General features: G+C 42.1%; 1 protein-coding gene and 1 long non-coding RNA gene across 4 annotated transcripts; one reads left to right on the top strand and one right to left on the bottom strand.

Annotated features, from left to right (window-relative positions):
- Window positions 1–3,949: 3,949 nt before the first annotated feature.
- On the bottom strand, window positions 3,950–4,814 carry ND-AGGG (NADH dehydrogenase (ubiquinone) AGGG subunit). Of its 2 annotated transcripts, none has more exons than NM_001015476.3 (3): window positions 4,634–4,814; window positions 4,456–4,579; window positions 3,950–4,389 (listed from the first exon to the last, which is right to left on the bottom strand). In NM_001015476.3, exons 1-3 carry the CDS (start codon window positions 4,720–4,722, stop codon window positions 4,318–4,320), a joined length of 285 nt encoding a protein of 94 aa, NP_001015476.1. In that variant the 5' UTR covers window positions 4,723–4,814; the 3' UTR covers window positions 3,950–4,317. The 2 variants fall into 2 exon arrangements, with proteins under 2 accessions (NP_001015476.1, NP_001287638.1); NM_001300709.1 differs by having other exon boundaries at window positions 4,250–4,389.
- Window positions 4,815–5,572: 758 nt separating this feature from the next.
- Window positions 5,573–23,829, top strand: lncRNA:CR46483 (long non-coding RNA:CR46483). Of its 2 annotated transcripts, NR_167872.1 has the most exons (3): window positions 5,573–7,413; window positions 7,475–8,530; window positions 15,972–23,829. It is a non-coding gene; the product is annotated as a long non-coding RNA:CR46483 (long non-coding RNA). The 2 variants fall into 2 exon arrangements; NR_167871.1 differs by having other exon boundaries at window positions 7,475–23,829.
- The last annotated feature ends 515 nt before the right edge of the window (window positions 23,830–24,344 follow it).

The raw sequence follows: 24,344 nt of genomic DNA, 5'->3' as shown, positions 1-24,344 counted from the left end.
TTAGTATTAAAAAGAAACATTACTTACCTACCCAACCATACTCCCTCGGTCAACTACGTTTCGTCCATTCCTTCGTTATGGCCGTCACTTCATTCTACGGGGAGAGGAGTTACCACATCAGCAGTACCTACATCTACTCCCCAAAACCTCCACGCCAAAACTGTTAGTTCGTTGTCCTCTCTTCTTACCACATCAGCAGTCTACGTCTTCTCCGCCGTCTCCCAAAAACCCTCACACCAGAGCAGCTAGTTCGTCGCACTCTCATGCTGCAACATTGTCGTCGGAAACAGCTCAGCAAGTCGGAGACATTCCCCAAATCTGATGGGTCAGCAGATTCGCGATCACCAAGCAGAGTATACATATATTATCATGTTCCTATTATACTCCCAACGGAGTATTATTGGGAGACCTGGAAAATACCTTATCAACAGCAAACTGGTATCGCTACTATCATATTGTAACTCTCGCGCAAGAGGTAGAACCAAGCCATGAAAAACATGCGTTCGCTGCCAGCGACAAATACCCAATGCCGAATATATCAATGATATTAAGCAATTTGGGCAAAGCTCGCTATTTTTCGAGGATCCTCAAATCCGGACATCAGTTCGTGCTAGCGAAACGTGATCGCAAAAAAACTTCTTTCTCGGTAAACGGTGGAAAATATGAGTTCAAGAGACTGCCTCAGGAACGCCGCCGGCATCTTCCAGCGAAAGATCGATGATATCTTACGGGAACAAATAGGCAAATTTTGCTATGTTTATATTGATCACGTGATCATCTTCTCGCAAGACGAGGAGGCTCACATCAAAAATGTAGAGTGGGTGTTAAAGAGCCTATAAGAAGCGAACATCATAGTATCGGTCAAGAAATCGGGTTTTTTTTAAGAAAAGTGTGAGTTTTCTTAGGTTCATAGTCACCAGTAACGGTGCAGCAACGGACCCAGAAAAAGTCAAGGCCATAAAAGAATTCCCCAGAGCCCAAGACGGTATTCGAAGTCAGGTCGTTTCTGGGCCTCGCGACCTACTATAGATGTTTCATCAAAGACTTCGCTTCTATAGCAAGGACCATTTCGAACATACTAAAGGGGGGAAAATGGAACAGCTAGTAGGCATAGATCGAGGAACATTCAGGTGCGTTCCTCTGAGTCCCAGAGAGAGGCGTTCCAAAAGCTGCGCAATATATTGGCGTCAGAAGACATCATGCTCAGCTACCCCGACAATAAGAAGCCATTTGATCTAACGACCAAAAAGGGCCGCCCTATAACAATGACTTCAAGGACAACTACGCGAATAACGAGCGGGAGTTATTGGCCATCGTTTGGGCCCTGGCTAAACTCCGGCATTACTCGTATGGAGTAAATTATATAAATATCTTCACTGACCATCAGACTTCAACATTTTCTGTGTCGGAATCAAACCCGAACGCCAAAATAAAGAGGTGAAGGGCCCGCATAGACGACTTTAATGCTCGACTATTTTACAGGCCCGGTAAAGAGAACCTGGTAGAGGACACCTTGCCTAACCAGTAGCTTAATGTGCTGAAAAAAGAAGAGCCCGAATCTTGCGCAGTAACGATTCACTGTGAAATGTCTCCCACCCACACAATCCATAGACAAGCTGTTAAACTGCTTCCAGAACCATATAATAGTTGAGGAAGCACGTTTCTCGTCTAATAATACCTTTATTCTATTCGGCAATAAAAGGCGCCACACGATCGTGCATAATTGCAGGACTTGTACGAGGGCCAAGTATGACAGGCACCAAAAGAAGTAAGATCTCGGAATTACGCCAAAACCATCACACACAGGGGAAATGTTGCACATACATATTTTATATACTGACAAAAAGTTTTTCCTCACTTGCGTTTTCTAAATTTGCCATCGTACAACCTATCGCCTCGAGAACTATTGAAGACCTGAAGCACTGCTTCAGCTTATGAACTTTTTCCCGAGGGCAAAGACTATTTATTGCGACAACGAATAATTTATTGTTGAAGTCGCACACGATCGTGTCCATGCTTTTACATTGGTGTAAGCATTACAAACGCACCACCTCTGCACAGTACCTCCTACGGACACAGGTGGAGCGTTTTCACAGCACGTTGCTGGAGCTAGCCGGGTGCATAAAGATAGACAAGGGCGTAGATGATCCGGTCGAAATACCCAATATACCCAATATAATAAGTCGATTCACTAGGTAATCAACAGGAGACCGGCTGACATCGTCCTAACTCACCCTGATGAGCCACCGGTAGAGATCCACAACAGAATCCATAAAGCTCAAACCACGCTAAGGGCCAAAACGCCTCGCAGCAGAATAGGGTACTCGAAGTTGGCGAAAAAGTGTTGGTAAAATCGAACCGAAGACTCGGCAACAAGCTCATTTGCGGGAAAAGAGCTGCAGAAGCGGACATGGGGACCACGGTCCTTATTGAGGGGAGGGTGGTCCACAAGGACAATTAAAAATGACGCGCTCAGTAGCGAATTTTAAACTTTTTAAATTATTGGGTTCCCCCTTGTCTACAGAACAGAAAAATCAACCATTTAAACTTTCACACGCGAACAATAGGCAAATAGAAATCAATACCAAAATCCAGAGTCAAATCAATAAACTAATTGCCACCAACTTAACTTAATCCTCAAGGCAGCAAGAGTCCCAAATTGACACCGGTCAATTGTAGGAAACATTGCTCTCTCGAATAGAATAGAATAGAGCGAGAGAGCGAAAAGCGCTACAGCGAACAGCTCTTTTCAACGCACAAAGTGATAGCAGACAACTGTATGTGTGCACACGTATGCTCATGCATTGTAAATTTGACAAAATATGCCCTTCACCTCAGAAGTTCTTAGACTTTAAATCTATATTATTTTTGATCAATTGGCACCATGCGAAAAATTCTTGTTTTGCATTGCCTTAACGTTATTATTATTTGAAAATAGAATAGAAATAGCCAAATCTATGTACATATTAATATTAACAATTAATAAGGCAATGATTGTTGAGTGCTTGTGTCCGCACTTCGTGCCTCAAGATATGAACAAAGCAAAGACACTAGAATAATTCTAGTTATCATATTTTTATGAAATTTATGAAATTACAGTAGTTATAATAATTTCTATTGTACTTCCTTTAATTAATTAGTATATTTATTAAGTCATTTGACTTAAAATGATGTAACATTAACATTAAAAGTGTTTCAAAAAAAATATTTCGCTTTTAAAAAATTGTCAGATGAGAGACAAATTAGAATTAAACATAAATATAAATGTGTAAACGGTAGCTAATTCGAGCGGCGATTTTAACAAACAAATTTAAAAACCTTTAAAATTATAATAGTCAGGGCGTGAATTTGTAATAATTATTTTATTTTATCACATTGCTACGAAATTGGCAAAAACTACCCTAATATGTACAATGTAAATTCATTTCTTCGATCAGAATTGATTTCGGCCCGAAAATCGTCTTCTAGCACAACACGCACACTTATACGCGTTCTCGTCTCTTGTTTTTACTCACACAAGCAAGCAAATTATATTTTTAGATTTCTTACGCTCTCATCGGGAGTGAGCGGAAAGAGAGTAATTTTGGCCGTCACCAAAAAAGTGGCTGCATAGTGCCAAACCAATGTATGGCCGTTACGCATCTTGTTATTCTAGTGTCTTTGATGGTACGCACCTTGTTACATGCCGTCATCAACGGAACCCTGTACGTCAACCAGAACGGGGTCCAAAACAGAGTACCGGGGTTAGCAAGATTCCCTCTGTTGAACGTCACCTCCCACCAAAGCTCAGTCTCCCGTACCCGCATCGCCCGAATGAACGTAGAGTATGTGAAATACGGCAACAAAGGCATTCTGCAATGTAAGCATTAGGCCGGATTTCGTTACGTAGCCGGCAAACACTGCCTATTTGCGTGGCCGCTACGAATATGAAACCGCAACCATTTGTTTTGTTTTCATTTTAGCTCTTAATTTGCATTCTTGTATTCGTATATTTATATATATATATATATATATATATATATATATATATATATATATATTCGTACAGCAGCACTTGCACTGCTCAATAAAGTTTTTCAAAAGTTACTCCGTCGTGTATTTGTGAAGCCACCGGCGTCCGGAAATCGACGCTAAATACTATAAACATAACACCAGGAAACTGGTTAATTTGTACATATGTACATGTTGATTGGGTAAAAAAAACTCAATGTGGACCGAGTATTATGTAACAAATAAGTCAAAGCAGAATAATGTAACTACATGCCTACATATCGCATTTTAATCAATATTTATGGAGTAAGCTTGGACATATAATGTTTAAAATCCATCCTTTGGAACACCCAACTCTGTGTTGCTCCATTTCCTTGAGTTAGGATAATCAAATTCCCCCTGTGAATAATATTTAATATAATGCTTTATATATATATACATATATGTATATATTCACTCTCTTACCGTTATATGGTCAGGTTCATGCCATAAGTGCCAGATTACCCACCACCACATAGCTCCTCCAACAGTTAAAGCACCAATTTTAGTTGCCTTTGAATGGGGAGGGGGGCCATTGCGGTAAGATACCCTAAAATAGTAATGTAACTTAAAAATGAAATATAATTGGATAGGTTTAACTTACACATGACTTTTCCTTTGAATTATGTCACGACCTAAGATCGTACGGTGAAAACACCCGATTGAAGATCCCAATCTAAGAGCAAAGCTCATCGTCTGCTCGAAAGTACTTTTAAAAAAACCTAATAAAACCTCTTTTTATTTCACTTGCTATTTATTGTTAAGTAATTTATTTTTATGGTAATAAAAATGGCTAGTGCGGTATTTCTTCAAACTAAATACCCTGTCCCCATTTGTAGCATCAATAAATAACAACAGGTTCCCAATAGTATATGTTTGTTTTTGACATTTAAGGGTGTTCCAGAACTTGCGTCAAACGGACTTAATATTATACGAAATAACGCCTTTTAATCTTTTTATCCCCTTTAACCTATAAATTAGTATTGAAGGATATAGATGAGTCTAATCCCACTAATGATTCGGTATATTTACCAACGAACATAATAACATTAAGACTAGTCCTCGATCCATAAGATCCGTTTAAAATTAACATACATGTTTTCAGTCATATACCATATTATTCCCCTTACTTGTGGAGTAAAAGGGTATGCTATATTAAATGTCATATGCCATTATTTCTTATTAATATTTAGCTCAAATGATAAAAAACTTGTTCTACAGGGTCTGAATTTTCCGTTTTTATGGATCAGAACAACAAGTTCCCGCTATTGCTAGCATATAGAACTTGACTTAATGTACGCAATCGCATTTAATTTATAAAATCTATCAAAAATTCTGGGTATCTCAAGAAGTGAAAAAGATTAACCATTTCTTAGTCTGTACTAGGTTATGTTTGTGGGTTATATATCATGATACTTATAATACAACTGTAAGTAATTTAAATATTCAGACATGCTCCGATAATCGTAATCGTTTCGTTTTCGTTTTTAGGTGCTCCGGTTTTTGCAAAATGTTTTACATCGGAATGTTTTGTAAACAGTCAACAGTTGTTTTTCAGACAACAGAGCGGACAACTTTTTCGCAGTTTTAATTCTTAATTAATTAATGAATTCGTATATATTTTATAAGCCGTTTACATACGCGTTTCGTTTCACGAATTTTTTTTTTTAAATCTGACGTGTTGTCAGAAATACTTTTTTTTTATGAAATAACTAAGTGGCAGAATGATCTTATGGTGATGTGAAATAATGAGATCTGATTTGATATAATAAAAGGCAAATACTTTTCATTTTGGACAGACAAAAATTACCTTCTTACAAATCGAAATATTCTTACGAGTTAGAAAGCCGGAGCCCAGATTTTTCAATTTTAATTCGAAATCGTAAGATACTTACGACTTCGTTAATTCTTACGAATATGTTAAAGAAAGTAAAGGGTAACATTGTAAATATCGATAACTAACGAGTAAGCGCTATATTGTCATCGACCGTGAACAATCGAGGAAGAGCCAAACGAACAGTCGGCAAAGAATAAAAAATAAAATACAGTAAATATAAGTTTTTAACGTGAGGGGTAAAAGAAAACAGATTTGTTATGAGATATATTAAAAAAGACGAGACTTGAGCTGAAAGCTATCCTAGAGCGAGAGAACGGTTTTTGCCAAGACGACTCCACCATTAATCAACTGCGAGCAGCGGCGAAAACCATAATGGACGATTAGAAATGAAACTAAAAAAAATGCTTCTCAGCCGCGAAAGATGCCATCAAATGTTGATACACCCTCAATGTCTTTAGTAAGTAATAACAGTAATGCAGCCTTGGCTGAAGAAGCAGATAAAATCATGCAAGTAGACCTGCCTGAAAGTAGTTCTGATTAAGATGAAGCAACTCCAGCTGCTGATCATAGAAGCAGACAATCTTTAAATACTGCTAAGCCTCCAGCCATTTGTGTCCCAAACATCAGTAATTCCCACTCCCTGGAACTAGAGCTGAATTCGGGTGCTGGTGAGAGCCACTATACTTTACGAACATCGAAATTTGGAGTGTCACGGTTATACACGGTCAACTCTGGGGCCTTCTGTGCCGTTATAAACAAAATAAGTTCTATTAATTGTAAGTTCTGGCATCATCAATTAAAAGAGGACAAGCACTACAGTGTCGTGCTCAAGGGAATACATGCATGTTCCCAAGGAACAAATTAAGAAAGCATTTGTTGATCTGGGATACAAAACTCTCAACATGTATTGCCCGAGAAAGGGAGATTGGTGGAACGAACCAATTTGTGATGGGGATGACGATGCGGCTATCAACCACAAGGCAAAACCTGTTCTTCGTTAATCTAAAATACGGATTAAAAATGTATGATTTTCTGAAGGTAACGTAACTTGGTAGACACAGAGTCACCATAGAACGCGCTCGTCGCACTTAAGAAGTGCTGCAATGTCTGAGATTCCACATTTTTGGGCACTCAAAAAACTATTGTCTCCAGGATTTAATCTGTGGCAAGTGAGCTGGGCCCCACGCAACTGGCTCTACGCTATGCACGAGGACAATTATTTGTGTATCAACTGCGGTGGTGATCATGCTGCAACTGACAATAACTCCCCAAGCCTCCCTACTTTTGTTGCTCATGGCAATACTGTCAGCTCTTTTTAGCATCTTTAGCATCGGTGTATCTCCCTCCCAGTGAGCCGTTGATAAAAGCTTATATTGAGTCACTTTTTATAACTCTTGGTGGCAAATTTATAGCAGGTGGAGACTACAATGCCAAACATCATTGGTGGGGAAACTCAAGAACCTGCGCTAGAGGCAAACTCATACAGGCTGCAGCAAATGGCCACCACCAAATTTTGGCAGCTAACATTTTTCTCCTCCAACACACAGGTAGGTAGATCTGCATCCATTAACAGATTCAACATCCGAGCTCTGCACGATCTTTCATCAGACCATGCCATGCCAATGAAGAAGCCTCTACGCTCCCGTTTCCTAGCTCCTGGTACTCATGTCGAGACTTTCAAGGAACACCTGTCTGAACTAATCGACTTAAACATGGAAATTCAAATAACAGAAGGTATTGACAACGCCATAAGCTTATTTATGGAAAAACTGAAAAACTGCTTCACGCAAGCCTTTGTTCAGCCGCTCCTACCTTTTGCAATAGTTGACCTCCTTCGGAAGTCAGAAAGGAATTTGCAAGAAAGGAGATGTCCTAATTCTCCCAGTGGAGAATCACGAAATTGTTCAAGTTTTAGGCTTCTCAGAAATCCGCTATAAGAAGCCCATCTGGTGGTTGGTGCCGCACATCACAGGACAAAGCTTATCAAGCAGCTTGGAGCAAAGATTTAAGCCGCTCGCACTTGCCGATGCGTATCATTGCCGTCTGGTTGCAGAGTCTCTTAAAACGCCATTTCAAATGACACTGCCCGCGGATCCAGTCACTCTCGAAGAACTGAAACAACTTGTTTCCATGTTGAAGTCAAAAAAAGCCCCGGGTCATGACCTTCTCGACAAATGAACGATAAAAATCTTACCAGACCAAGCTCTGCGATTTGTGGTACTCATTTTTACCAGTGTTTTACTTTAGGGTTATTTCCCTCATTGCTATGTGATTTCCAATTCGGATTCCGGACTCAACACCCGAGCAACTCCATAGAGTTGTCAATTTTGCACTAGAAGCCCTAGAAAGGAAAGAGTATGAGGTAGCAGCTTTTCTGGACATTCAACAATTCACCCCAGCTATTCCAGCTTATGACGAGCTTTTTGTTAGGATGAACTTTCTGTGAGACGACCGACTAATGCACTTCGTGTATTAAAGCCATCGAAGCTGGAGTACCTCAAGGAAATGTGTTAGGCCCTACTCTATACTCCATCTTCTTCGCGGACATGCCAACCCAGACAGCAGTCACTGGATTAAATCGTAAAGATGTGCTGATTACAACATATGCGGTACTGACAAAAAGCAACAGCAAGAGAACTTGGACGCATTCCAGAATTGGGCAGAGTTGTAGAACATCTGCATCAATGCTGACAAATTTGCAAACTGCAACTTCACAAAGCGCATAGTTGCCATTGTGTCTCACTTAAAGGAAGAGTGCTTGACCACAAATCATCATACAAATATCTTGGAGTGATTTTGGATAGAAGTTTAACCTTCGGAAAGCATATCTCGGCGATATAGCAGTCCTTTAAAAATAAGGTTTCTAAAATGGTAATTGCTGCCCGCAACAAGCTTTCCCTCGCCAAAAAGGTTAAAACTTACAAGAGCATATTAGCTCCTGGTCTATTCTATGCCATAGACAACTAAGTATCGCAGCCCAAAGCCATCCGACAAGTACTAGAAGATGATTGAAACGCCACCACCCTCAAGACCTGACTGACCGGGACCTGAGACAAATCCTACTTAATTAAAATCTCCTAAATATTACAGCCTAAACATTCAATTTCTTAAATACTCTTAATCATATAATCTTTGTAAATAGCATAGATATTAAGAATAGTTATAACTGATACCGATTAGATTAAGTTGCCCAAGAAGGGTAATAGTACGCTAGTCAATTAAATTAAATAATTATGTTTAATGTAAAAATAAAATGTTTTACATAAAAAAATGAAAATTAAAGTTGAGCGTTTTATTTGAAATTGTTTTTCGTGCATTTTGCATTCGGTGCCGAGATGTTTTCACAATAGAACCTTGGATAGTTTTACACACTCCATATAGACTATTTAGGCTTTTACCAAAGACACTAGAATAACAAGATGCGTATCGGCCATACATTGGTTTGGCACTATGCAGCCACTTTTTTGGTGACGGCCAAAATTGCCCTCTGTCCGCTCGCTTACGCTGAGAGCGTAAGAAATCTAAAAATAGAATCTGCCTGCTTGTGTGAGTAAAAACAAGAGACGAGAACGCGTATATGTGTGCGTGTTGTGCTAGAATACGATTTTCGGGCCGAAATCAATTCTGATCGAAGAAACGAATTTACATATTTGGGGAGTTTTGGCCAATTTCGTAGCAATATGATGAAATTGCGCGCTTTTTAGAAATAGCAAATTGGAATATAAAAAAAAAACACTGAATATGAAAAACAACTGAATCTAATGTGCATTTTAAATCATAAAATTGGATATTTTACATACATCATATTAAGTCAAATGACTTAATAAATATACTAAATAATTAAAGGAAATGTAAAGGAAATTATTATAACTACTGTAATTTAGGACAAAAATTTTTCAAAAAGAAGACATTACATTGAGAAATAAATATTTCATAAAAATAATACGAAGTAGAAAATATAAATTTATAAAATTAAAAAAAACATGAAAACTGTTTATTGCAAGAGTCATATCAAAGACACTAGAATTATTCTAGTGTCATTGCTTTGGTCATATCTTGAGGCACGAAGTGCGGTCACAAGCACTCAACAATCAGTGCCCTATTAATTTTTCACACGCCGCAAGCTGAATACTCTAATGACAAATATTCTAATATAAAGTCACTTTTAAAATTTATTTTGTGATATTATGGTTCGGCTATTACTATTCCTAAGCTATATTTAAATAAGAATAATCTTAAGGCAATGCAAAACAAGAATTTTTCGCATGGTGCCAATTGATCAAAAATAATATAGATTTAAAGGCTAAGAACTTCTAAGGTGAAGGGCATATTTTGTCAAATTTACAATGCATGAGCATACGTGTGCACACATACAGCTGTCTGCTATCACTGTATGCGTAGAAAAGAGCTGTTCGCTGTTGCGCTCTCCGCTCTCTCGCTCTCGAACAAAAATTCGAGAGAGCCTTGAGCCACCTCTAGAGCCACGGCGAAAAAATCGTGTTCCAAAAAATCGTATGGCGTTACGCATCTTGTTGTTCTAGTGTATTTGCCCTTACCGTGAGTAATTTCAAAGAGAAAGAACCACCGGGTTTTGTCTATGATTTTATCAAAATTGTCAGACTCTTTCCCATTAATACCACTAGTACAAGAGAAGAGATAGATTCTTTGATTTTTACAGTGAACCCCATAGAACTATATCGGTCACTTAACTTCAACACCTTTTGTCAAGAGCGACACTTTGAGCAATGTTTGCCATATGCACAAGAACAGTTGTATCGACAATTTTTTTCCCCATAGTTCGCCACTTCGTAGTCAACGTTGTGGCCAACCGACTAGCGTACACAGCGTAACATTCGGCACCAGCCAGGCGGCTGTTGAGTTATTTACAAAACATTGCGACCGGCGTCTTTTCGATTTCGAAGCGCTGGAGAAATAAGTCCTGGAACTCTTTCCAAGTCATACCGTTATACAAAATTTGCGTAAGCCACTAGGATGCGCTCTCGCCTAGAGTATGGCTAATTTCCTTTTTCTCTAGGTGTATTTCCTTTTTTCGTGTCGCTATCGCACTCTTTTCAAGATTACAGATAATAGGATTAAGTTTATTCTGTTCTATTAGTCAGAACATAATACTCTGTAGGGGTCTTGCAACTCATAGTTTGATCTACAGAGATTTAAGATAAGGGGTACGTAGTTTCTAGTGAATCTGCTTGAAACAGAGAAGATTAGCTGACTAACCAGAACGGGGCTATCAACTTCACCACGAATAAGCTTACACATAGCTAGGGATGGTAAATTAATTAAAAGTCGTCTACTGAAATAAGGAGGTAATATACGGTTTGCATCCCAATTTAGGCGCTGCAAGGCAAAAAGTAAAAAGTTTTTTTTGGACTGATTTAATGCGGGCTACGTGGACTATGTATTGTGGACTCCAAACTGATGATCCATACTTAAGAATCGGACGGACTAACGAAATAAATAAGGTTTTAGTCTAGTAAGGATCATCAAATTCCTTAGACCACCTTTTTATAAAACCAAGCACACCCCTGGCCTTATTGACAACAGTCGAAATATGGTCAGAAAATTTTAGTTTAGGGTCCAGAAGAACACCAAGATCATCAACCCGTGTTATTCTGTTCACAGGGCAGCCACTTAGAGTGTAAGTCGTGCGTATTGGGTTAAAACGACAAAAGGTCATAACTTTACACTTTAAGTCTAATACGTCTAATAAGTCTAATACGTTATCACGGCACTATACTTGAAATCGGTCTAGATCGGATTGTAAGTCCAAATGGCACGAAGTGTCCTTGTACTGGAGGCATAATTAAACATCGTCTGCGTACATAAGTACACGCGAATGTTTTATTACTAAGGGGAGGTCGTTAATGAATAAGGTAAAAAGAAGCGAACCAAGATGGCTCCCTTGTGGGACACCGGATGTGACTCGGAGAATACAAGATAGAGAATTTTTAAGGAGGACTTGTTGCGTCCTGCCATTCAGATAGCTTGAAATCCAATTCAGAAGATCAACAGGGAAACCTAAAAGATCAAGTTTCCTTACTAGAAGGTAATGATTAACAGAGTCAAATGCTTTACTGAAGTCAGTGTAGATGACATCTGTTTGAAGATTATTTCTGAAACCCTGTATTACGAAAGAAGTAAGCTGCATGAGGAGCTGCGTTTCATAAAACCGTGCTGACACGGTGATATGGTCGATCTACAATGGTGCTGCAAATGAAGAGTGATAATATTTTCAAAAAGTTTTGGGATAGCCGACAATTTAGAGATTCTTCTGTAATTGCTTGCATCCAGTTTGCTACCTTTTATATGAAGAGGAATCACAAAGGACTCCTTCCATATATGAGGGAACTGTGCAGATTCCAGAGATAAGGTTAATAGTTTCAGTAGAGGCTTGCACAAAGCTTCCGCACAGAATCTGAGCACACAGCCAGGGATTCTATCGGGACCTGGCGAATAGACAGATTTAACACGCTGAAGATCGTTAAGCAGTGAGCTTTCGTTTATAGTGGGGCAAAATATTAGATTCGACTTAGATACCGCATAAGAGTATGGCTGTTCGGAATGAGGTAAAGTTAAATATTTTGTTTGAAAAAACATGGCGAATAGAGCGGCTATTGCCTGATCCGATGTTTCCGTAGTGTTTTCAAAAAATAGCGAGGAAGAGTAAACACTTGTTTTTCGCTTAGGGCTAACGAAATTATAAAACTGTATCGGATCCTGTGCAAACTGGAACTTACAACGGTTTAAATAATTCCTATAGCACTGAGCATTTAGCACGGTAAAGTTTAAACGAGTGCTTAAATATTTAGAAAGGATGTATAGTAACTTATGTAGTTACCGCTTTAGTTAATTACTAAGTACAATATCTTGTTGTTTTATGCCGTAAGCTTGTTGCGCGCGGAGCTGAAGTTTTAGTGTGTCCAGTCTGACGATATCAGAAGATATCGTCCTCCAGGAAAGGTCTTGGCGTTAGTACCTGTTTTCGCCGTGATGCCAGACCGGGCTTCAGTCTGGGCGCCACATCTACTCCCCCTCCAGTGACTTCGCCAGGTGGTGAAGGTAACGGTATAAATTCTGGAGCTGCAGGTGCAGGGCTCGGCGGTTTAGGTGGCTGCGAAATCTGTTGGTCAGTCGGTTGATCCTCGTGGTGGTCTTCGCAAGCGTCAGCTTCAGCTAAGAAGGCAGGCTTGAGGAGATCGACTGATATGGCCTTCTCTTGTCCATGAATGCTGATGATGTAGAACTTGTCATCAACCCGGCGTATTACCCGATGAGGTCCCGTGTAAGGCGGCTCGAGTGGTTTCTTAACAGATGCCACTCGCTTGAAGACGTGCGTACAAGTTCTCAGGTCCTTACAAATGAAAACAGGTGGTTTAGCATGATGCGCTGCAGGAGTAGGTCGGGCTGCCCTGATATGTTGACGTAGTTGCTCGGTTAGTCGGTGATCCTTGCTGAAGGCGGTTGGAGTGTGCGATTCAAAAAATTCGTTGGGGATACGAATAGTGGTGCCAAAAAGCATTTCGGCTGGCGATGACTGGAGGTCCGCCTTAAACGCCGAGCGCAGGCCCAACAGAACTGTAGGTAGGAGATCCGGCCATGCTATGTGAGACTTACACATCAGGGCGGCCTTGAGGGTTCGGTGCCATCTCTCCACGATGCCATTTGACTGAGGGTGATATGCGGTTGTACGAATCCTTTCGGCTCCAATTAATTTAGCCCAGCTCAGCAAACAATGAGGATTCAAATTGAGTTCCCTGGTCCGTTGTTATAGTGAGTGGGCAGCCAAACATGCAGATCCACTGTGTATACAGAGCTGTCGCGACAGTCTCCGCGGTGATATTGGATAGTGGAATAGCTGCAGGCCATCTGCTGAAGCGGTCGATGATGGTAAGACAGTAGCGTAAGTTACGGATTGTGGGAAGTTCAATCAGATCGACGTGAATGTGCTCGAAACGATTGTCAGGAACATCGATCTTCTCCATTGGGCTGCGTGTGTGGCGATGGATTTTGGCCCGCTGGCAAGGAACGCATTGTCGAGACCAGAGGGTGGCATCACGGTTAATTGCTGGCCAGACAAACCGCTGTTTAAGTAATTTTGCAGTTGTACGGCCGCTGGGATGCGCCAATCCATGTACTGCATCAAAAGCTTGGCGTCTCAGACTTTTGGGTAAATATGGCCGCTCGCGTCCACCCGAGATGTCACACCAGATGTCTAGGTTGTCGATGTTCCTAACTTGTAAACCCAGGGACGTGAGAGAGCTCAGCCATTTCATCGTCGGTTTGTTGGGCCTCGAATATCGCTTGAGCACTGAAGCTAGACGGCATGCTTATGGTGTTGATGCGTGAGAGGGCGTCTGCCACTGCGTTGTTTTCCCCGGGATTGTACACTATCTCCGTTGAGAATTGGGAGATAAAATCCAATTGGCGGAGTTGTCGAGGCGATGCTTTGCTTGCTTTCTGCCTGAAAGCGTATTGCAATGGTTTATGGTCGGTTTGGATGATGAATGGACGACCCTCTAGAATGTGCTTGAAATGGATGATACCAGCGAAAATAGCCAGGAGCTCGCGATCATACGTGCTGTAGCCTTGCTCTGCCGGAGATAGTTTCCTCGAGAAAAACCCGATGGGACGCCAAATGTTGCCGACTAGTTGTTCGAGAGCAGCACCGATCGCTGTATCGGAGGCGTCCGTTTTAAGGGCGAGGTGAGCCGATGGGGAAAGGAACGAAGAGCACGTGGCACGTAAAATTCCTTGCTTGCAGGCCTGGAATGCACTCTCCGCAGGGCCGGTCCAGGCTATTTCGCGCTTGTCATTTTTGGTTGCGCCTTTTAGGTAGTCTGTGAGCGGGATTTGAGCCTGAGCTGCGTTTGGGATGAGATGTCGGTAATAGTTGACCATTCCCAAAAACCGGCGCAATTCCATGATAGTTTGAGGCTTGGGAAAATTGTTGATTGCTTGCGTGCGCTCAACAGGGGGCTTGAATCCGCTCGCGTTGACTTGGAACCCTAAGAAAATAACCTCACTTTTACCAAATTGGCACTTTTTAGGGTTAATTTGGAGGTGGTTCCTCTGCAAAATCTCAAAGATTGTCTGGAGGTGCTTCAAATGCTCCTCATGCGTTGTGGAGAACACGATGATGTCGTCCATATAGCATCCCACGAATGGAATGCCACGAAGCAGGTTGTCCATGTGGCGCTGGAAGGTTTGCGCTGCATTGCGGAGTCCGGGTGGCATGCCGACAAACTCGAAAAGGCCGAACGGTGTAGTGACGGCTGTTTTCGGAATATCATCTGGAGCGACTGGGATCTGGTGGTAGGCACGCACCAAATCGATTGTGGAGAAAACCGAGCATCCATGCAGACGTTGAAGAATGTCTTCCCCATGGGGAATCGGATAACGATCTGGAATAGTGGACGCATTAAGTTTGCGATAATCCCCAGTAGTACGCCATTCGTTGCTCCCCTTGGGGACCAAATGAATAGGACTGGCCCATTGACTGCTGGAGGGACGAATCACTCCTTGCTGGAGTAAGAGATCGAAATCTCGGCGTGCCGCTTTTAATTTTTCGCCTGTAAGCCGTCTTGGCTTGTCGAAAACAGGTGGGCCAGTTGTTTGAATGCAATGCGCAACCTCGTTATGAATGCGGGTTGCTAAAGGCACATTAGGACGTGTGATCTGCACAAAGCGACTAAGAAGATTGGAGTACGGGCGATCTATTCCACTGGAACTTTGCACGTTGATTGTAGAAACGTTGTAGAGTTTTGCTTCTGCAACTTCTCCTTTGGTCGAAACAGCTTTTGAGGGATCCATAAGGCGTTTACCCTTGAGGTCGAGGATGAGGCCGTGGTGCGTGAGGAAATCTGCTCCGATGATTGCTGATTGGACGTTCGCAACGACGAACGACCAGGTGAAGTTACGCCGTAAGTTGAGACCAAAAGTTAGATTTAGCGTGCCGTAGGTATCAATTATAGACGTGTTGGCCGCGTAGAGTTTGAAGTCGTCTTTGCGACGATGCAATTACAACATATGCGGTACTGACAAAAAGCAACAGCAAGAGAACTTGGACGCATTCCAGAATTGGGCAGAGTTGTAGAACATCTGCATCAATGCTGACAAATTTGCAAACTGCAACTTCACAAAGCGCATAGTTGCCATTGTGTCTCACTTAAAGGAAGAGTGCTTGACCACAAATCATCATACAAATATCTTGGAGTGATTTTGGATAGAAGTTTAACCTTCGGAAAGCATATCTCGGCGATATAGCAGTCCTTTAAAAATAAGGTTTCTAAAATGGTAATTGCTGCCCGCAACAAGCTTTCCCTCGCCAAAAAGGTTAAAACTTACAAGAGCATATTAGCTCCTGGTCTATTCTATGCCATAGACAACTAAGTATCGCAGCCCAAAGCCATCCGACAAGTACTAGAAGATGATTGAAACGCCACCACCCTCAAGACCTGACTGACCGGGACCTGAGACAAATCCTACTTAATTAAAATCTCCTAAATATTACAGCCTAAACATTCAATTTCTTAAATACTCTTAATCATATAATCTTTGTAAATAGCATAGATATTAAGAATAGTTATAACTGATACCGATTAGATTAAGTTGCCCAAGAAGGGTAATAGTACGCTAGTCAATTAAATTAAATAATTATGTTTAATGTAAAAATAAAATGTTTTACATAAAAAAATGAAAATTAAAGTTGAGCGTTTTATTTGAAATTGTTTTTCGTGCATTTTGCATTCGGTGCCGAGATGTTTTCACAATAGAACCTTGGATAGTTTTACACACTCCATATAGACTATTTAGGCTTTTACCAAAGACACTAGAATAACAAGATGCGTATCGGCCATACATTGGTTTGGCACTATGCAGCCACTTTTTTGGTGACGGCCAAAATTGCCCTCTGTCCGCTCGCTTACGCTGAGAGCGTAAGAAATCTAAAAATAGAATCTGCCTGCTTGTGTGAGTAAAAACAAGAGACGAGAACGCGTATATGTGTGCGTGTTGTGCTAGAATACGATTTTCGGGCCGAAATCAATTCTGATCGAAGAAACGAATTTACATATTTGGGGAGTTTTGGCCAATTTCGTAGCAATATGATGAAATTGCGCGCTTTTTAGAAATAGCAAATTGGAATATAAAAAAAAAACACTGAATATGAAAAACAACTGAATCTAATGTGCATTTTAAATCATAAAATTGGATATTTTACATACATCATATTAAGTCAAATGACTTAATAAATATACTAAATAATTAAAGGAAATGTAAAGGAAATTATTATAACTACTGTAATTTAGGACAAAAATTTTTCAAAAAGAAGACATTACATTGAGAAATAAATATTTCATAAAAATAATACGAAGTAGAAAATATAAATTTATAAAATTAAAAAAAACATGAAAACTGTTTATTGCAAGAGTCATATCAAAGACACTAGAATTATTCTAGTGTCATTGCTTTGGTCATATCTTGAGGCACGAAGTGCGGTCACAAGCACTCAACAATCAGTGCCCTATTAATTTTTCACACGCCGCAAGCTGAATACTCTAATGACAAATATTCTAATATAAAGTCACTTTTAAAATTTATTTTGTGATATTATGGTTCGGCTATTACTATTCCTAAGCTATATTTAAATAAGAATAATCTTAAGGCAATGCAAAACAAGAATTTTTCGCATGGTGCCAATTGATCAAAAATAATATAGATTTAAAGGCTAAGAACTTCTAAGGTGAAGGGCATATTTTGTCAAATTTACAATGCATGAGCATACGTGTGCACACATACAGCTGTCTGCTATCACTGTATGCGTAGAAAAGAGCTGTTCGCTGTTGCGCTCTCCGCTCTCTCGCTCTCGAACAAAAATTCGAGAGAGCCTTGAGCCACCTCTAGAGCCACGGCGAAAAAATCGTGTTCCAAAAAATCGTATGGCGTTACGCATCTTGTTGTTCTAGTGTATTTGCCCTTACCGTGAGTAATTTCAAAGAGAAAGAACCACCGGGTTTTGTCTATGATTTTATCAAAATTGTCAGACTCTTTCCCATTAATACCACTAGTACAAGAGAAGAGATAGATTCTTTGATTTTTACAGTGAACCCCATAGAACTATATCGGTCACTTAACTTCAACACCTTTTGTCAAGAGCGACACTTTGAGCAATGTTTGCCATATGCACAAGAACAGTTGTATCGACAATTTTTTTCCCCATAGTTCGCCACTTCGTAGTCAACGTTGTGGCCAACCGACTAGCGTACACAGCGTAACATTCGGCACCAGCCAGGCGGCTGTTGAGTTATTTACAAAACATTGCGACCGGCGTCTTTTCGATTTCGAAGCGCTGGAGAAATAAGTCCTGGAACTCTTTCCAAGTCATACCGTTATACAAAATTTGCGTAAGCCACTAGGATGCGCTCTCGCCTAGAGTATGGCTAATTTCCTTTTTCTCTAGGTGTATTTCCTTTTTTCGTGTCGCTATCGCACTCTTTTCAAGATTACAGATAATAGGATTAAGTTTATTCTGTTCTATTAGTCAGAACATAATACTCTGTAGGGGTCTTGCAACTCATAGTTTGATCTACAGAGATTTAAGATAAGGGGTACGTAGTTTCTAGTGAATCTGCTTGAAACAGAGAAGATTAGCTGACTAACCAGAACGGGGCTATCAACTTCACCACGAATAAGCTTACACATAGCTAGGGATGGTAAATTAATTAAAAGTCGTCTACTGAAATAAGGAGGTAATATACGGTTTGCATCCCAATTTAGGCGCTGCAAGGCAAAAAGTAAAAAGTTTTTTTTGGACTGATTTAATGCGGGCTACGTGGACTATGTATTGTGGACTCCAAACTGATGATCCATACTTAAGAATCGGACGGACTAACGAAATAAATAAGGTTTTAGTCTAGTAAGGATCATCAAATTCCTTAGACCACCTTTTTATAAAACCAAGCACACCCCTGGCCTTATTGACAACAGTCGAAATATGGTCAGAAAATTTTAGTTTAGGGTCCAGAAGAACACCAAGATCATCAACCCGTGTTATTCTGTTCACAGGGCAGCCACTTAGAGTGTAAGTCGTGCGTATTGGGTTAAAACGACAAAAGGTCATAACTTTACACTTTAAGTCTAATACGTCTAATAAGTCTAATACGTTATCACGGCACTATACTTGAAATCGGTCTAGATCGGATTGTAAGTCCAAATGGCACGAAGTGTCCTTGTACTGGAGGCATAATTAAACATCGTCTGCGTACATAAGTACACGCGAATGTTTTATTACTAAGGGGAGGTCGTTAATGAATAAGGTAAAAAGAAGCGAACCAAGATGGCTCCCTTGTGGGACACCGGATGTGACTCGGAGAATACAAGATAGAGAATTTTTAAGGAGGACTTGTTGCGTCCTGCCATTCAGATAGCTTGAAATCCAATTCAGAAGATCAACAGGGAAACCTAAAAGATCAAGTTTCCTTACTAGAAGGTAATGATTAACAGAGTCAAATGCTTTACTGAAGTCAGTGTAGATGACATCTGTTTGAAGATTATTTCTGAAACCCTGTATTACGAAAGAAGTAAGCTGCATGAGGAGCTGCGTTTCATAAAACCGTGCTGACACGGTGATATGGTCGATCTACAATGGTGCTGCAAATGAAGAGTGATAATATTTTCAAAAAGTTTTGGGATAGCCGACAATTTAGAGATTCTTCTGTAATTGCTTGCATCCAGTTTGCTACCTTTTATATGAAGAGGAATCACAAAGGACTCCTTCCATATATGAGGGAACTGTGCAGATTCCAGAGATAAGGTTAATAGTTTCAGTAGAGGCTTGCACAAAGCTTCCGCACAGAATCTGAGCACACAGCCAGGGATTCTATCGGGACCTGGCGAATAGACAGATTTAACACGCTGAAGATCGTTAAGCAGTGAGCTTTCGTTTATAGTGGGGCAAAATATTAGATTCGACTTAGATACCGCATAAGAGTATGGCTGTTCGGAATGAGGTAAAGTTAAATATTTTGTTTGAAAAAACATGGCGAATAGAGCGGCTATTGCCTGATCCGATGTTTCCGTAGTGTTTTCAAAAAATAGCGAGGAAGAGTAAACACTTGTTTTTCGCTTAGGGCTAACGAAATTATAAAACTGTATCGGATCCTGTGCAAACTGGAACTTACAACGGTTTAAATAATTCCTATAGCACTGAGCATTTAGCACGGTAAAGTTTAAACGAGTGCTTAAATATTTAGAAAGGATGTATAGTAACTTATGTAGTTACCGCTTTAGTTAATTACTAAGTACAATATCTTGTTGTTTTATGCCGTAAGCTTGTTGCGCGCGGAGCTGAAGTTTTAGTGTGTCCAGTCTGACGATATCAGAAGATATCGTCCTCCAGGAAAGGTCTTGGCGTTAGTACCTGTTTTCGCCGTGATGCCAGACCGGGCTTCAGTCTGGGCGCCACATCTACTCCCCCTCCAGTGACTTCGCCAGGTGGTGAAGGTAACGGTATAAATTCTGGAGCTGCAGGTGCAGGGCTCGGCGGTTTAGGTGGCTGCGAAATCTGTTGGTCAGTCGGTTGATCCTCGTGGTGGTCTTCGCAAGCGTCAGCTTCAGCTAAGAAGGCAGGCTTGAGGAGATCGACTGATATGGCCTTCTCTTGTCCATGAATGCTGATGATGTAGAACTTGTCATCAACCCGGCGTATTACCCGATGAGGTCCCGTGTAAGGCGGCTCGAGTGGTTTCTTAACAGATGCCACTCGCTTGAAGACGTGCGTACAAGTTCTCAGGTCCTTACAAATGAAAACAGGTGGTTTAGCATGATGCGCTGCAGGAGTAGGTCGGGCTGCCCTGATATGTTGACGTAGTTGCTCGGTTAGTCGGTGATCCTTGCTGAAGGCGGTTGGAGTGTGCGATTCAAAAAATTCGTTGGGGATACGAATAGTGGTGCCAAAAAGCATTTCGGCTGGCGATGACTGGAGGTCCGCCTTAAACGCCGAGCGCAGGCCCAACAGAACTGTAGGTAGGAGATCCGGCCATGCTATGTGAGACTTACACATCAGGGCGGCCTTGAGGGTTCGGTGCCATCTCTCCACGATGCCATTTGACTGAGGGTGATATGCGGTTGTACGAATCCTTTCGGCTCCAATTAATTTAGCCAGCTCAGCAAACAATGAGGATTCAAATTGAGTTCCCTGGTCCGTTGTTATAGTGAGTGGGCAGCCAAACATGCAGATCCACTGTGTATACAGAGCTGTCGCGACAGTCTCCGCGGTGATATTGGATAGTGGAATAGCTGCAGGCCATCTGCTGAAGCGGTCGATGATGGTAAGACAGTAGCGTAAGTTACGGATTGTGGGAAGTTCAATCAGATCGACGTGAATGTGCTCGAAACGATTGTCAGGAACATCGATCTTCTCCATTGGGCTGCGTGTGTGGCGATGGATTTTGGCCCGCTGGCAAGGAACGCATTGTCGAGACCAGAGGGTGGCATCACGGTTAATTGCTGGCCAGACAAACCGCTGTTTAAGTAATTTTGCAGTTGTACGGCCGCTGGGATGCGCCAATCCATGTACTGCATCAAAAGCTTGGCGTCTCAGACTTTTGGGTAAATATGGCCGCTCGCGTCCACCCGAGATGTCACACCAGATGTCTAGGTTGTCGATGTTCCTAACTTGTAAACCCAGGGACGTGAGAGAGCTCAGCCATTTCATCGTCGGTTTGTTGGGCCTCGAATATCGCTTGAGCACTGAAGCTAGACGGCATGCTTATGGTGTTGATGCGTGAGAGGGCGTCTGCCACTGCGTTGTTTTCCCCGGGATTGTACACTATCTCCGTTGAGAATTGGGAGATAAAATCCAATTGGCGGAGTTGTCGAGGCGATGCTTTGCTTGCTTTCTGCCTGAAAGCGTATTGCAATGGTTTATGGTCGGTTTGGATGATGAATGGACGACCCTCTAGAATGTGCTTGAAATGGATGATACCAGCGAAAATAGCCAGGAGCTCGCGATCATACGTGCTGTAGCCTTGCTCTGCCGGAGATAGTTTCCTCGAGAAAAACCCGATGGGACGCCAAATGTTGCCGACTAGTTGTTCGAGAGCAGCACCGATCGCTGTATCGGAGGCGTCCGTTTTAAGGGCGAGGTGAGCCGATGGGGAAAGGAACGAAGAGCACGTGGCACGTAAAATTCCTTGCTTGCAGGCCTGGAATGCACTCTCCGCAGGGCCGGTCCAGGCTATTTCGCGCTTGTCATTTTTGGTTGCGCCTTTTAGGTAGTCTGTGAGCGGGATTTGAGCCTGAGCTGCGTTTGGGATGAGATGTCGGTAATAGTTGACCATTCCCAAAAACCGGCGCAATTCCATGATAGTTTGAGGCTTGGGAAAATTGTTGATTGCTTGCGTGCGCTCAACAGGGGGCTTGAATCCGCTCGCGTTGACTTGGAACCCTAAGAAAATAACCTCACTTTTACCAAATTGGCACTTTTTAGGGTTAATTTGGAGGTGGTTCCTCTGCAAAATCTCAAAGATTGTCTGGAGGTGCTTCAAATGCTCCTCATGCGTTGTGGAGAACACGATGATGTCGTCCATATAGCATCCCACGAATGGAATGCCACGAAGCAGGTTGTCCATGTGGCGCTGGAAGGTTTGCGCTGCATTGCGGAGTCCGGGTGGCATGCCGACAAACTCGAAAAGGCCGAACGGTGTAGTGACGGCTGTTTTCGGAATATCATCTGGAGCGACTGGGATCTGGTGGTAGGCACGCACCAAATCGATTGTGGAGAAAACCGAGCATCCATGCAGACGTTGAAGAATGTCTTCCCCATGGGGAATCGGATAACGATCTGGAATAGTGGACGCATTAAGTTTGCGATAATCCCCAGTAGTACGCCATTCGTTGCTCCCCTTGGGGACCAAATGAATAGGACTGGCCCATTGACTGCTGGAGGGACGAATCACTCCTTGCTGGAGTAAGAGATCGAAATCTCGGCGTGCCGCTTTTAATTTTTCGCCTGTAAGCCGTCTTGGCTTGTCGAAAACAGGTGGGCCAGTTGTTTGAATGCAATGCGCAACCTCGTTATGAATGCGGGTTGCTAAAGGCACATTAGGACGTGTGATCTGCACAAAGCGACTAAGAAGATTGGAGTACGGGCGATCTATTCCACTGGAACTTTGCACGTTGATTGTAGAAACGTTGTAGAGTTTTGCTTCTGCAACTTCTCCTTTGGTCGAAACAGCTTTTGAGGGATCCATAAGGCGTTTACCCTTGAGGTCGAGGATGAGGCCGTGGTGCGTGAGGAAATCTGCTCCGATGATTGCTGATTGGACGTTCGCAACGACGAACGACCAGGTGAAGTTACGCCGTAAGTTGAGACCAAAAGTTAGATTTAGCGTGCCGTAGGTATCAATTATAGACGTGTTGGCCGCGTAGAGTTTGAAGTCGTCTTTGCGACGATGCAATCCCTTGATTATCGAAACAGGTATAAGTGAGATGACTGATCCGGAGTCGATAAGGAATTTTATGTGGGTATTACGATCGATTATGTGAAGTCGGTACTCCTTTGAGAGGCGAGTGCTTGGAGGTCTGCTGTCACCAGTCGCCTGAACAGGTGACAGCTTCTTTAGTTTCCCTGCTGTGGCACCCAGGCACAGGGCGAGGAGCATTTTCGTGCATTAGGTCCGAATTTGGCATGATAAAAGCAGACACGTGGTGCTCGGAGTTGCTGCTGGTTGCGATCGGCTGAGCGAGAATGGCTGGGAGGCTGCATGTTCTGCAGAAGAGTTAAAGAGGCCTTGATGGCAGCGATGTCGCGTTTCAAGTCGTCCACGACACTTGTGCCAGCAGCCGGCGCGTATTCGCGGGTGTTACCTCTGAATTGTGCCGAGGAGGACCCAGCAGCCATGACAAAAGAACCCGATTCCTCTTCCATGAGATCGTCAGCGAGTGCAGTTTGCTCTTCCAAAGTTGCTAAACGTAGGAGCTTCAAGCCCCGTTGTACGTGCTGCGGTAGCTGAGAGAGCCAGCGGACTCGCAAGGCGTCTGCAGACGCGCGACCATCAGCAAGTGTTGTCATTTGCCGAAGGAGCTGCGAGGGCTTCTTGTCCCCAAGGTCAAGCTCCAGTAAAGCGCTCTGCAACTGTCTGTCCGGCGATTCCGTAAATCGCTTGATAATAATCTCCTTCAGGTGCTCGTATTTGTTTACTTCCGAGGGTTGCGCCAGAACATCAGATACTTCAGTCATTATATCAGCATCCAAAGCACTGATTAAATGGTAGTAGCGCGTGTTATCTGAAGAAATGCGGCTGCATTGAAATTGCGCTTCGATCTGCACAAACCATAACCGCACATTTTGCTTCCAAAATGGCGGTAGCTTGATGGTGGCAACCGACTCGACGACAGGAATAACGGTGCCTGCGCTGTTGCCGCGTTGAATTTCACCAGAGTCAGGCGAAGTGGGCGGTGC

Source organism: Drosophila melanogaster, chromosome 3L (assembly GCF_000001215.4).
Source record: "Drosophila melanogaster chromosome 3L".
Taxonomy (NCBI): Eukaryota; Metazoa; Arthropoda; class Insecta; order Diptera; family Drosophilidae; genus Drosophila; species Drosophila melanogaster.
This window is presented reverse-complemented; position numbering and strand designations above follow the sequence as displayed.

What these genes read in the sequence shown, in the direction of transcription:
- ND-AGGG (NM_001015476.3), bottom strand. Translation starts at nt 4,722, where the DNA reads ATGAGCTTTGCTCTTAGATTGGGATCTTCAATCGGGTGTTTTCACCGT. An exon ending in ATTCAAAGGAAAAGTCATGT is followed by an intron (nt 4,580 to 4,633) that starts GTAAGTTAAACC and finishes TTACTATTTTAG; the next exon opens with GGTATCTTACCGCAATGGCC. An exon ending in ATGAACCTGACCATATAACG is followed by an intron (nt 4,390 to 4,455) that starts GTAAGAGAGTGA and finishes TATTATTCACAG; the next exon opens with GGGGAATTTGATTATCCTAA.